We start from the raw sequence: 15,214 nt of genomic DNA on the forward strand, positions 1-15,214 counted from the left end.
AGGAAACTAAGGCAAGTAACAGGCCCCACGGTCTTGTCGCGAGCCAGAGGTATCCCAAAAACCTGGCTAACCCATTCAAGACACCGCAACCTGAAACGGCAAGCGTCGGAGCCGGCCGGCCCCACACACAAGAAGTCATCCAAATAATGGACCACAAACTTGGTGCCCGCCTCCTTCCTCACTACCCATTCCACGAACGTACTAAATTTCTCAAAGTACGCACATGAAATGGAGCAACCCATGGGTAGACACAGATCCACAAAATAGCTGTCATCGATAAAACAACCCAATAAGTGGTGACACATTGGGTGAATGGGCAAAAGGCGGAAAGCCGCTTCTATGTCCGCCTTAGCCAACAACGCTCCGCGTCCTGCCTCCCTTACCAGCTCGACCGCCTGGTCGAATGATGCGTAGGAAACAGAACAGAGTGCCCCGTCAATGTCATCATTGACCGATGACCCTTTCGGGTATGACAAGTGGTGGATGAGGCGAAATTTTCCCGCCTCCTTCTTTGGCACTAAGCCTAGAGGGGAAACCCTGAGATCGGGCAGCGGAGGCTCTTTATACGGTCCCGCCATCCGGCCCAGGCGAACCTCATGAAGCAATTTCTCACACACTACATCATGATGTTCGCCAACGGAGCGCAGATTACGGAAACGAGGTGCCACAACCCGCTCCCGGAAGGGAATGATAAAACCCTTCGTAAATCCCTCAAACAACAAGCAGGCATCATCTCGTTTACCGTAGCTGTTTAGCCACGGGAGCATCGCGTCTACCTTCACTGGTGACCGACCCAGCGGCAGCGGATGGTGCCGAAGCCCCTCCGGCCGAGCTAGGTGCTGCAGACTTACCCCGCTTGAAACACCTGTTGTAACCGTGCCCCCCTCCACAACCGGAGCATTCATGCTTAAAGCGGCATGAGGCACCCCACTTACATTGGCCCTCGTTATAGAGCCAGCAAAAACCCTTCCTTTGCTCAGCCGACGCGGTGGAAGAGGCACCGGCGCCAGCCCCCCCTTGAAAGGGGGACGCCTTTTGGGACATCATCAGCTTCATCCATAACGGTAGGTCCATCTGGTCCCATCTCATCCCTGGATTAGCTGATAGCCTCTGGCGAAATTGTTCATCGTACCGCCACCAGGCTAGCCCCCCATACGTGCGGTAAGATTCCCACACCCCGTCTAAGTAACAAAACAACTGGGAACATTTTTCAGGGGCCTTTTCCCCCAGCACACTCGCCAGTATGCAAAATGTTCGCAACCAATTCCCGAAAGTTTTCGGGATTTTCCTATACCGACGCCGCTTTTCCTCCTCCTCTTTCTTAGCGTCCTTTTTATCCTCCTCCTTCAAATCCAGGTACTCATCTAAAGGGAGAAGGGAGAAGATCTCCACAAATTCACCCTTCCACAACCTTTTTTTAACTTCCATCTTAAGGTGACACCCTAGCGGACCCGCAAACGACACGTGTACATTCTGCCGTGCTGCATCCGGAATCTCCCCCACTAGCGTGTCCCTCTCCACAGCCACTTCTGAGGCTACTGACCCCCCTACCGCTGCTGCCAACTCACCTGCCCCGCTCCCTGCCCGCTCGGGGACCGGAAGCACCCCCGACCCCAAACCCGACGATCCTGGCAACCAAGCCCTGCTAAAAGAAGCCCCCTTATCCAGCCCTGAACTCCAAGATGTAAGGAACGATTTTAAGCCCTCTAATAAATCTCCAGAGTGTGGTGTACTGTGCAACTCACCGACCAAACCCCGAGGTGTTGCTGATCCTGGGGCTGCATCCCGAACTCCGCCATGCGATGGGCCTGGCGATGCTGCTGCGAATTCTCCGCCGTCCCTAGGCCTCCTACGGCCCGCTGACCCGACATCCAATGACCTGTGGACGAAAGAAGCACAACTGGGGAGGCCGTCTTCAGAACCCAAATCCTCCCTAACCTCAACCCTTGCGCTTCTATGCGTACTGCTACTCCTGGCCTGCCGGCCCTTTCTGCCACACCTGTCCCCGGACGAACTTCTGTCTCGCCTGTCAGGAGAGCCCCTGCTCGCCGACCTGGATGCACTCCCCCGCGAGACTGGACCCCGAACGGGAGAGCCGCGGTAACGCCCAACCGACGACTCCCCGCTGCTGCTGCGCTGTCTGCTCCGCCGGTTACTCCTGGAGCGATGACGGGATCCCCTATCACCCCCCCTGTCCCTGCGCCAACTAACGGGGCTGTCCGACCTATCCTGAGCGCGGCCTTCCCTGCCCGCCCGCTGATCTGCCGGCCTACAGCGCCCCATCTCAGTGCCAGTTCTGGAGGGGGCCATGCCACTGCCTGCTGCGACCCCGCCACCCGTCACCAGCGCCCTATGAGCAGTCCTATCGCCTGTCACCTGCGGCCGCTGCGCTGATGGAAGGGGTGCTTGCGGCCTAGCCCTCGCTTGCTGCAACCCGCTGCGTGCTCTGGGTGCCGCCCTACCCGCCCTGGAATGTGTGGCAGGTGCTGACTGTCCCCTGCTGTCCAAGCCCTTACTGGCTGCCCCATCATCCGCTGAACCTGAACAGGTTAAGAGGGCCTCATTTGACAACCCCTGCTTTTTACCCCTTTTTGCCCTAACTGACCCAGGGGGCGACTCACCGCGTTTACTCTGTCCTGCAGGCTGCTCCCTGCTCCCAACGGGACCCGCTGCTGATAACGAGCCCGCTGCCTCCGAGTTCCTCGGCGCCATCTTGTCCTGACCGCACACCTCAGATGCTGCTTGCCGACCTTGCTGCGCGGTCGCCTCCGGGCCGCTACCTCCGCGGATCCTAGCCCGGCCGCCACATCTCCTATTGCCGGTCCTTGTCCCGCCTGCTGACGAGCTGCGACTCCTAACCGCGCCAGCACCGGCCTCAGGGCTCAATCGCTGTGGAGGCCTGGTCCGGCGCGAAGTCCTCCGCGCCGGCGCCGCCGACGGACCCGCCATGCTCAGTGCTGCCCCCAGCTGCTGCTCCATCCAAGCTGTGCCATGCTGCCGGATCGCCGCCTTCACGCCCTCGAGGATCGCTGCCATATCACTCTCAGCCACGGAATCCATCTGAAAGACAAAAAAGAAGAAATCCCAACCAGAAGCCAGCAACAGCTAACAACAGGTAAAGATTTCAAATTAAAATGGAACCCAATTTTAAAATGGCGAATATTTATATTTATTTTATTTATTTATTTATTAAAATTCTTAAGAAACGCAGTCTTATTACCCATAGGGTCTCGATGCACATACCAGCAATCAAAAACAAGCAAAACAATATCCAGCACACAACAGCATTATAATCACATGCATTTGAACCAGGTTAAAAATTTTATGTAATCCCGTATGCCTGAGCAAATAAAACTGTTTTTAAGCTCCGGCGGAACTTCAGTAGATCATTCTCAAGTCTTAATGTCAGAGGCAGGGAGTTCCAAAATTGCGCTCCCTGAACATCACTCGTCCTCCCTCCGCACTTTTTCTTTTTAAAATTTGGAATCTTCAATAAGGCTAAATCAGCCGATCTCAAGGATCGACTGGGAGCATAGCGTGTGAATTTATCCTTCAGATAGTCTGGTCCCATACCGTATGCCTTATATACCAAACAACCATTTTTAAACAGAACCCGTTCACGAACGGGCAGCCAGTGCAGGGCTTTTAAAGATGGAGTGATATGGTCATTGCGGGCCACACCCGTAAGTAGCCTTGCAGCTGCGTTCTGTATCAACTGTAGCTTGTGTATGATGTTCTGAGGCAGTCCAAGGTACAGGACATTGCAGTAGTCCAATCGGCTACCGATGATGGCGTTGACCACCGAGATTTGATCGGAGGGGGCAATAAATCTAAAAATAGACCTCAGAAGCTTCAGGTGGTAGTGGCAAGAGCTTACCACCTGATTGATCTGGGGCTTCAGTGTCAACCTAGAGTCGAAAATGACTCCCAGATCTCTGACCTTGGTGGCAGGACTCGGAGATGGAGAAAACGAGTCCGGCCATGAGGGAAAGATACTATTCACCTCCTGGTTACTGAAGATGATGCATTCAGTTTTGGAGCCATTAAGTTTTAAATAATTGGCTCCCATCCACGACTGGATATCCTGTAGGCAGGAAGAAAGATTGATTTGATCCTCCTTTTTCTTGGCCAGGCGAAAGTACAACTGGGTATCGTCGGCAAAGATATGATAGGGAAGCATGTGGCGGCGGATGATATGGGTCAGTGGCCTCATATAGATGTTAAACAGGATTGGAGATAAAGCCGAACCCTGGGGGACTCCACACGTCAGGGCGATGTTAGAGGAGTAAAATGTTCCCAATTTTACCCTTTGAACCCTGTCGTGGAGAAACGAGGTCACCCAAGCCAGCGCCCTGTCATCCACACCAGCCACAGTAAGTAGCCTCTCTGTCAATCTATCATGATCGATGGTATTGAAGGCCGCCGATAAATCCAGGAGTACCAGGGCAATTTCCTCCCCTCTGTCCAAGGCCCACAGGAGATCGTCGTGGACTTTAACCAGGGCAGTCTCTGTCCCTCTACCAGGTCGAAATCCCGATTGGAAGTCATCCAGAATGTAATTAGATTCCAGGTGAGGCTGAATCTGCCATACCGCGGCTCTCTCGATGATCTTGGCCAAAAAAGGCAAGGTGGAAATAGGTCGATTGTTGCTCAACTCGGAGCGTGGCACAGTTGGAGTCTTCAGCAGGGGGATAACCACAGCCTGCTTCAGAATGCCAGGAACAACTCCGGTGGCAAATGACATACTAACAATGTCTGCAATATAGGGGGCCAAAACATCAGCGGCATCCTTCACCAGCTGAGCAGTGCAGGGATCCAGCGATGAGGACGATGCCCTGAGAGACTTGAGGATGATCAAAATCTCGGGTGTACTAACGGGTTTAAAATTCGAGAACATCGGGCCATCATAGGGTGTAAAAGTTTCTGTATCAGGTTCCACCACTAACTAAGACTAAGCCACTCCCCTTATTTCAATTGACCAATCAAGTAACACTCCTCCATAGGCCTGCCTCCTAGCTCTGTCAAGGCCCATTCCACCTAGCTTTGCTTATTCCATGGGCTTCATAACTTGTTGCTTATTTGATATTTTGCTCTATCTAGAGTTCGGACTTCGATAACAAACTCTGATTAAAAGATCCAGAAAGATTGTAAGCTGCTTTGTACAGGAAGGATTCCACCAAATCGTAATATTTTGTACTACAACTACCTTTTTCAATATAACAATCTTCTCATGACGTTTTGAAAGTAAATATATATGTAAAAAGTAAACTCATGTCTACCTTTCAGTATATGAAAGCATCCTCCAGCCATATACATTCACCTTGGGTCAGAGTTTGAAAACAGTCTCTATAATGTTAGATTGACAGTTTTCAAACACTATCTGATCTGATGTTTATGTATATGGCTGATGGATCCTGTGCTATACTAAAACTAGCCATGTGGGTTTCCTCTTTTTTATATATACTTCATTTAAAATATATTTTCTTTTAAGACTTGATGGAAGGATTGTTGGTTTTAATGTGACATTTGTCCTTCAAACACTTCTAAAGAGCAATTTGTCACTGCATAGTGTATTTTATAACCTACATTCACTATTTTGTAAAGCTGTAAGAGAATATAAAATCTGCTATTTTTTTTATAATGTGTTGGCATTCCCTATATAGTGTTCCTTTAAGTTTTATAGTAACAGAGAATGCATCCTGCAGGATAGTGTAACGAAAATATACCCCAACTCGCAGGATTCAACTTAACAAAAGACAACACAGAGGAGAGATACGTCTACCGGCCCTTAGAATGGCCGGACTCGTATATGAGAGGAGACAGAGTCAGGAACGATCCGAGGTCAAGGGCACAAAGAGACAGCGTAAACTAGGACTAGCCGGGGTCTGGTAAACAGTAAACAGCAAGCCGGCAAACAGAACAGATAAGGATAAAGAGATAACGTAGTCAGAAACAAAGCCAAGGTCAATACGAAGGAACACAACTGAACACCACAAGCGCTAAAGGGAACTGCAACAGAAACTAAGGGACTAAGGGAAAAAGGTGAGTATAAGTACCTTCTAAATTAATGTGATTGGCTCCTGTCATATCCACACCCCCAAAAGGTAAGTGTATGGGGAGTGTGGCATGACAGGGGTCAATGGGAGCCTTTTGCCAATTTAGGCTCCCACGGTTTCTTTACGAGCGCGCCCGAGACCCACGGCGCGCTCTTCGATTCAGGCGGGACACGTGAACGCTTCTCGCGGTCACTGCCTGCCTGTCAGGAACCAGACAGAGACAGAAGTAGATGCAAACACACCTTTATTAATAAATAACTAATAAATAACAAAAGCAAAGTCCAGGAATCAAGCAGGGGTCAGTCACCAGAGCGGGTAGTCAGACAAGCCAGGATCAGGAGCACGGAGAGCAGCAGAGTCAGGAACAAGGCCGGAGTCAGGAACCAGGAGCAAACAGGAAACACAGGAACAAGGAGACTTCTGGGAAACAGGAAACCACGCAAGGGCAAGGAGGTTCTGGGCTTAGCTGCTTAAATAGGCAGAACTGATTAGCAGCAGGGTTGATTACTACTCACAGGTGAGTAACCGTGGCAACAAGCAGAAGCAGCTCATAGTAATTGCAGCTGAAAACTCAATCACTGAAACAGAAAGGGTTGCTGTTTAAAACAGCAAAGAAACCCTGACAGTACCTCCCCCTCAACGACTCCCCCCCATCTCTGTTGGTGGGTCCGGGCTTCATGGGGAAGCGGGCGTGATAGGAACGAAGGAGGGATGGTGCATGGACATCAGAGGCTGGAACCCAGGAGCGTTCCTCTGGACCGTATCCTTTCCAGTGCACCAAGTATTGGATCTGTCCTCTGAAGACCCGTGAGTCAATGATGCTGCGTATTTCATATTCCTCATGATTGTCAATCAGAACAGGACGTGGACGTGGCACTGAGTTGGTGTAGCGATTACAAACCAACGGTTTCAAGAGGGAAACATGGAAAACATTTGAGATGCGCATGTTAGCAGGAAGGTCAAGTGCGTAAGCTACAGGGTTAACCCTTCGAAGTATACGAAATGGCCCAATGTATCGGGGTGCCAGTTTTTGTGAGGGAACACGGAGGCGTAGGTTGCGGGAAGACAGCCAGACCCTCTCTCCGACCTGATAGGTAGGTGCAGGAAGGCGTCTGCGGTCGGCCTGGAGTTTGTAGTTCTGCATTGCGCGTTGCAAAGAACTCTGAACCTGCACCCAAGTGGAACGGAGTTCCCTGAGATGTTCCTCCAATGCCGGTATCTCCTGTGGCAAGAACGTATCAGGCAACATGGACGGTTGAAACCCATAGTTTGCCAGGAACGGGGATAGCCGGGAGGAGGCATTAATCGCACTATTGTGGGCAAACTCCGCCCAGGGTAGCAAATCAGACCAGTTGTTCTGGTGGTCAGAAATGTAGCAACGCAGAAACTGTTCCAGTGTTTGGTTAGCTCGTTCCGCTGCACCATTGGATTGCGGGTGGTAGGCCGAGGAGAAGGAAAGCTGAATTCCCATTTGCGTACAAAAAGCTCTCCAAAATCTGGACACGAACTGGCTACCCCTATCTGAGACTATCACTTTGGGTAACCCATGCAAACGAAAGATCTCCTGACCAAAAATTGTTGCAAGTTCCTGGGAAGTTGGTAGTTTTTTCAAGGGAATGCAATGCGACATCTTCGAGAATCGGTCAACAACCATGAGAACGACTGTATTGCCACGGGAGACCGGAAGATCTACGATAAAATCCATGGACAAGTGGGTCCAGGGTCGTTCACCATTAGGTATGGTTTGCAGGAGACCCACTGGAGGGCGTCGTGGGGTTTTGTTTTGAGCGCACACAGGACAGGCAGCTACAAAAGCGGTGACATCCGAACGGAGACTAGGCCACCAAAATTGCCGGGATACGGACCAGATTAACTGGTTTTTGCCTGGATGTCCAGCTGCTTTGGGGTCGTGGTATGTACTCAATAGTTTCGTACGGAGGTTAATAGGTACAAAACAACGGCCATTAGGTTTCTCTGGAGGAGCATTACTTTGTGCAGCCAGAATCTCCTCGCCTAGGGGTGAGGTGAGGTTAGTACGGATGGTTGCCAGTATATGGTCCGGAGGAATCACAGGAGTAGGGGTTATCTCCTCTCTAGATGGAGGGGAGAACTGTCGAGACAAGGCATCAGCCCGAATGTTTTTTGTACCGGGCAAGTAAGAAACCACATAATTGAATCTTGATAGGAAGAGAGCCCATCTAGCTTGCCGGGGGGAAAGTCGCTTAGCTTCAGAAAGATATGTTAGATTCTTGTGGTCTGTGAGTATGAGGATTGGTACTGAAGTACCCTCAAGAAGGTGCCTCCATTCTTTGAGAGCTAAAATTATGGCTAGAAGTTCTCTATCACCAATCTGGTAGTTGCATTCCGCCGGGTTCAATTTCCTCGAGAAATACCCGCACGGATGCCTGGAGCTCTCTGGGTTAGGACGTTGAGACAGGAGGGCGCCCACTCCTGTCTCAGATGCATCGACCTCAAGAATGAATGGTAAGGCAGGGTTAGGGTGTGCCAGTATAGGAGCAGCAGCAAAGGCGACTTTGAGAGACTCAAAGGCAGTAATGGCTTCCTGTGACCAATGCTGTGGATCAGCATCTCTCCTGGTCATGTCCGTGAGAGGTTTAACCAAGGAAGAAAAGTTGCGTATGAACTTCCGATAATAATTGGCGAAGCCCAGAAACCGTTGTATAGAGCGAAGACCCGTAGGTCGAGGCCATTTTAGTACAGCCGAAAGTTTCTCCGGATCCATAGAGAATCCAGTATCTGAGATAACATATCCCAAGAATGTAACCTGTTTGCAGTGAAACTCACATTTCTCCAATTTGCAGAACAGACTATTTTCTCTAAGTCTCTGTAGAACACGAGAAACGTCTGCGTGATGGTTCTCGAGAGATGTGGAATGGATCAGAATATCATCAAGATAAACCACCACACATTGCTGCAGCATATCTCGCAGGACGTCATTTATAAATTCTTGGAAAACCGCCGGAGCATTGCAAAGACCAAAGGGCATTACTAGGTATTCGTAATGGCCGCTCCTGGTGTTAAATGCGGTTTTCCATTCGTGGTCCTCTTTTATCCGGACGAGATTATATGCCCCTCTCAGATCAAGTTTGGTGAAGACCGTTGCTCCCTTGAGGCGGTCAAATAATTCCGTGATTAATGGAATGGGGTAGGCATTCTTAATAGTAATGCGATTGAGACCCCTATAGTCGATACAGGGTCTCAACTCGCCATCTTTTTTCTTTACAAAGAAAAAGCCGGCCCTGGCAGGAGAAGATGACTTCCGAATAAAACCCTTAGACAGTGCATCGGTAACATACTCCTCCATGGCTCGATTCTCTGCTACAGACAGTGGGTAAATCCGGCCCCGGGGAGGATTGGTACCCGGTTGGAGTTCGATACCACAGTCATACGGACGGTGTGGTGGCAGAACGCTGGCTTGACCCTTGTCAAATACATCTTGGAATTCTTGGTACTCAGCGGGTAAGGAAGAGGCAGAACATGCGCCCAAAACTTTGACCAGTTTCTGGAGACAGGACAATGTGCATTGCTGGGACCATGATAATATCTCAGCTTTGCGCCAATCAATTGTGGGGTTATGCTTCTGTAACCAAGGGTATCCCAAAACAACCTGGTAATATGGAGAGGAAATGACCTGGAATTGGGTCGTCTCATGATGTAGAGCCCCTACAGCCAGAGATATGGGCACGGTTTCTTGGGTCACGTGGGTTGGCTGTATTGGTCTGCCATCAATGGCTTCGAAGGCTAGTGGGGAGTTGCGAGACTGTAAGGGTATAGAGTGCTTTGCTGCAAATGCACAATCTATAAACAAGCCTGCGGCCCCAGAATCAAGTAACGCCCGGGTTTCAATGGATGAATCAGGCCAGGAGAGGATAACAGGCACCAAGAGTTTGCGCACACATATCTCTGGGTCTGCAGAAAGACCACCCAAGATCTGCCCCTGACAGTATCTTGGGTGCGGGCCCTTTGCCGGACGAATCGGGCAAAATTTTAACAAGTGACCATGGTGTCCGCAGTATAGGCACAGACCCTCCCTCCTCCTAAAGGCTCTCTCCTCGACCGAGAGGCGTGAGAAGCCTAACTGCTTTGGCTCCACACAGACAGAGGACTCAGGACCAGGAGGCATGGGAGGTGAGGGAGGTTCGGGTGGGCAAGAAAAGCTCGGTGCCAAATTTACAAGAGGCCTCCGCAGGCGCTCCTTGGATGAGGATCTCTCTCGGAGTCTGATGTCAATGAGGGTGACAAATGATATCAGTTCCTCAAGATCTTTAGGTAATTCTCTGGCTGCAATCTCATTTTTAAACACATCGGAGAGACCTTGTGCAAAGGCAGCCACGAGAGTCTCGTTGTTCCAGCCACCCTCTGCTGCCATGGTACGGAATTCACTGGCATACTCGCCAATAGTTTTTGTGCCCTGAGAATTAGACATGAGTAGTTCGGCAGTAGGGGTGGAGCGAGCTGGAATATCAAAAACCCTATTGAAGGATGCAACAAATTCAGGGTAATTGTAAATAATAGGCTTCTCTGCCTCCCAGAGAGGTTTTGCCCAAGCTAGGGCCTTTTCAGACAGCAAAGAAATCATGAAGTGAACTTTGTCACTGTCTGTAGGAAATGCCTGGGGCAGGGTTTCAAGGTATCCTTTAACCTGATTTATAAATTCTCTGCACTGTGCTGGGTCGCCCCCAAAATACTGAGGGAGCGGGACAGACCCAGTCATTTCTCTAGCCGCTACAGGTTTGGAGGCTACAACCGGTGCTAGAACAGGAAGTGAGGCAGAGGCGGCCGCAATCGCAGGCTGGCCGGGTACTGGATCCAGATGGGCATACTGGTCCAAAAGGTGGTTCTGCTGGTCCCACCGGGTAAATAGGTTAGGTATAGGTGTCTTGCCTGTACCATCTGTATTCATGGCCCTTGCGTAATGTCAGGAACCAGGAACCAGACAGAGACAGAAGTAGATGCAAACATACCTTTATTAATAAATAACTAATAAATAACAAAAGCAAAGTCCAGGAATCAAGCAGGGGTCAGTCACCAGAGCGGGTAGTCAGACAAGCCAGGATCAGGAGCACGGAGAGCAGCGGAGTCAGGAACAAGGCCGGAGTCAGGAACCAGGAGCAAACAGGAAACACAGGAACAAGGAGACTTCTGGGAAACAGGAAACCACGCAAGGGCAAGGAGGTTCTGGGCTTAGCTGCTTAAATAGGCAGAACTGATTAGCAGCAGGGTTGATTACTACTCACAGGTGAGTAACCGTGGCAACAAACAGAAGCAGCTCATAGTAATTGCAGCTGAAAACTCAATCACTGAAACAGAAAGGGTTGCTGTTTAAAACAGCAAAGAAACCCTGACACTGCCTTCCTGTTGCAGCCGTCGGAGCTGGCTCGTGCAGCAGCAGCAGGATCGCGCGCGGCTCGAAGAGAGGACCGCGGCCGGCCCCTGGATAAGGTAAGTAACGCTACAGTACCCCCCCGAGGACACGCCCTCCGGGCGGGTAGGGCCAGGTCTGGCAGGAAAACGAGAATGGAAAGAACGCACAAGGCGTGGAGCGTGAACAGCTTCAGCTGAAATCCAACTGCGCTCCTCAAACCCATAGCCCTTCCAATGCACCAAGTACTGAAGTCGACCCCTAAGGAAACGAGAGTCAAGAACAGCAGAAACTTTGAATTCCTCATGACCCTCCACAGAGACAGGAGGGGGAGGGGAAGTATGCCGGGTATAGCGGTTGCGTACGTAAGGCTTCAACAAGGAGGTGTGAAAGACATTAGGAATACGCAGATTCTTAGGAAGGCCCAAGGTATATGAAACAGGATTAACCTTATGCAGAATACGATAAGGACCAATGAAGCAGGGAGCCAATTTCATAGAAGGCACCCGGAGGCGAATATTCCGCGAAAGCAAAACCCTGTCCCCCACAACATAAGAAGGAGCTGCTCTGCGATGCTTGTCAGCCTGAGCCTTCTGGCGAGCAGCGGAATCCACCAAAGAACGCTGAACCTGCTCCCAAGTATTACGCAAACCAGCCAAATGCTCATCCAGAACTGGCATGCCATGTGAGGAGAATGCAGCCGGAAGAACAACGGGATGCCGGCCATAAACAACGTAAAAAAGGGCTTTTGCCGGAAGAATCATGAGTGGAGTTATTCCGAGCAAACTCAGCCCAAGGAAGAAGGTCAGACCAATTGTTCTGATGGTGGGACACAAAACAACGAAGGTACTGCTCCAGAGACTGGTTGGCACGTTCTGCAGCTCCATTAGACTGGGGATGGTAAGCGGAAGAAAATGAGAGAGAAATACCCATTTCTGAACAAAAGGCTTTCCAGAACCTGGAAATAAATTGGCTACCCCTATCGGACACAATAGATACGGGAATACCATGTAACCGGAATACCTCTCTAGCGAAGATAAGAGCTAGTTCCCTGGATGTGGGCAACTTGTGAAGAGGCACAAAGTGAGCCATTTTGGAAAACTGATCTACTATCATCAGGATAACTGTGTAACCATTCGAAGGGGGTAATTCAACAATAAAATCCATGGATAGGTTAGACCAAGGTCTCTCGGGAACGGGTAACGGATGCAAAAGCCCACAAGGAACTCTACGAGAAGATTTCATACAGGCACAAGTAGTACAAGCACCAATATAGTCAGTGACATCCTTGCGTAAGGAATCCCACCAAAAATACCGAGAAACAGCTGACATAGTTTTGGAAATACCAGGATGTCCAGCAGTCTTAGTATCATGATATAACGACAGAATATCCCGTCTCTCGGGAACATCAACGAACAATTTATCAATAGGCCTCTCGCTAGGTGCCATGCTTTGTTTCGCCTGTATGGCCTGCAAGAGGGATAAAGAAATAGACAAAATAGTAGTAGCTATTATCCTGTCTGGGGGAATGACAGGAGTAACATCAATCTCCTGTTTGTCAGCAGTTTCGAACTGTCTGGACAGAGCGTCTGCTTTAATGTTACGATCACCTGGTCTATAGGTGATAATATAATTGAAACGGGACAAAAACAGTGACCACCTAGCCTGCCTAGAAGATAATCTTTTAGCTTCACCAAGGTAGGATAGGTTCTTGTGATCCGTAAAAATGAGGATAGGATCCTTAGTTCCTTCTAACAAGTGTCTCCATTCTTTAAGAGCTAAGATAATAGCAAGGAGTTCGCGATTACCCACATCATAATTCTTTTCAGCTTTGGACATTTGCCTAGAAAAGAAGCCACAAGGATGCAATGGCTTTTCAGGTGACTCTCTTTGGGACAAAACAGCACCTACCCCGATATCAGAAGCATCAACTTCAAGAATATAAGGCAGTGAGGGGATAGGATGCTGTAAAATAGGTGCGGAGGCGAATGTAGTTTTAAGAAATTCAAAAGCCTGAAGTGCCTCGGGAGACCAGACATGAGTATTACCACCCTTTTTTGTCATACGGGTGATAGGCGCTACAATAGAAGAAAAACCCTTAATAAAGCGTCTATAATAGTTAGAGAAACCAAGACAACGCTGAATGGCTTTCAAACCTTGTGGTAGGGGCCACTCTATGACAGCAGAAAGCTTCTGGGGATCCATACGAAAACCTTAAGCAGAGAACGGAACAGATAAGGATAAAGAGATAACGTAGTCAGAAACAAAGCCAAGGTCAATACGAAGGAACACAACTGAACACCACAAGCGCTAAAGGGAACTGCAACAGAAACCACGATAGGGCAAGGACTAAGGGAAAAAGGTGAGTATAAGTACCTTCTAAATTAATGTGATTGGCTCCTGTCATATCCACACCCCCAAAAGTGTATGGGGAGTGTGGTATGACAGGGGCCAATGGGAGCCTTTTGCCAATTTAGGCTCCCACTGTTTCTTTAAGAGCGCGCGCCCGAGACCCGCCGCGCACTCTTAGATTCCGGCGGGACACGTGACCGCTTATTGCGGTCACTGCCCGCCTTCCTGTTGCAGCCGTCGGATGAGCCGCGCGCGGCTCATGCAGCAGCAGGACCGCGCGCGGCTCGAAGAGAGGACCGCGGCCGGCCCCTGGATAAGGTAAGTAACGCTACAGATAGAAGTAAAATCGTAATAAGCAATTTAACAACATTAACTTTCCTAGACTTCATTTAATGTGACCAACCGTTTAATTGCTGATTTGACGTACAATCTGACTTTGGAAACGCTGAATGTTAAATATTAAAAAAAATTCTGGTGGCGTGCCACAAATGGAGCTGTAATCAAGAGCTATTTAATTGGTTGCCATGGAGATTGTAGAACATCTCGAACGTTGCTCCAGAGTCAGTCTTTATGTGTAACCCCCCGTGTTTAAATCCCCATACTATCATACAAGGAGTCATTTAGAATTCGTTCTCGTTTTAGATCCGTATTGTATTACCTGTAGCTTTGATATAAAATGCTCACCTGCAAAGGTAAAAACAGGCCAGCTCCTAGGAGATAGTAGATTAGTATGAGGTATGTCCTGGTGTTCATCCTGATTCGGCATTGAGGTGTTCTGACTCCTTGTTCTATGTACACTGTCAGATAAGTTACACTGTAGCCAGAGGAAAGTAATGGAGTAGGACTTGCACAATGCACACGATTTAGGAATGACTGAGTCATGATCCTACACGCCCAGCGCCATATTATAAACCATATTTTTTAACTGAAAAGAAAACAATACAACTTTTAAACCCTTTAATACCCTTCCGCCTGTTGCTGATCCTAATTGGCTTGCTCTGTGTGATTCTAGGTAATTTTGTTTCTGCACTTTTAAAAATCTATTTATTCTTCGAATTTGATTCATGAGAGGAAACCAGAGGCACGATTTTTATTTACTTATTTTTTTTCCTCTTATCCAGCAAGCCAGCATTTCCGGTCTTATTTTATAGTCTATCGCCCCTCACCACAGCTTGTTTTAAGGGTCAATTGTACTACAAGCAGTAAAGTTAGATTTGCTCTCTTCCCCCTGTATTCTCACCGTGATTATACCCAATACCTTGTAAAAATGGAACAGCCGCCAGTACATGTGACAGCCACAGTCAACGCAATTAACTGCATTTTTTAAAGACATTTTTGCACTGTGTAAACCCCCTTTAGCCTATCTAAACAGAGTAATTACAAACTTCAAACTAATGACAAGGTACAGTTCAGTCACCAAACC

General features: G+C 49.0%; 1 protein-coding gene across 1 annotated transcript in view; it reads right to left on the reverse strand.

Moving 5' to 3' along the window:
- The window catches only part of LOC134578371 (hatching enzyme 1.2-like), a 28,039-nt gene extending 13,425 nt beyond the window's left edge, over positions 1–14,614 (reverse strand). Inside the window, exon 1 of the mRNA XM_063437360.1 lies at positions 14,476–14,614. Within this exon, the coding sequence (XP_063293430.1) occupies positions 14,476–14,544 (69 nt within the window). The 5' untranslated portion in view covers positions 14,545–14,614. The remainder of the gene's footprint in view (positions 1–14,475) is intronic.
- Between the last annotated feature and the right edge of the window lie 600 nt (positions 14,615–15,214).

Source organism: Pelobates fuscus, chromosome 12 (genome assembly GCF_036172605.1).
Source record: "Pelobates fuscus isolate aPelFus1 chromosome 12, aPelFus1.pri, whole genome shotgun sequence".
NCBI classification, from domain to species: domain Eukaryota; kingdom Metazoa; phylum Chordata; class Amphibia; order Anura; family Pelobatidae; genus Pelobates; species Pelobates fuscus.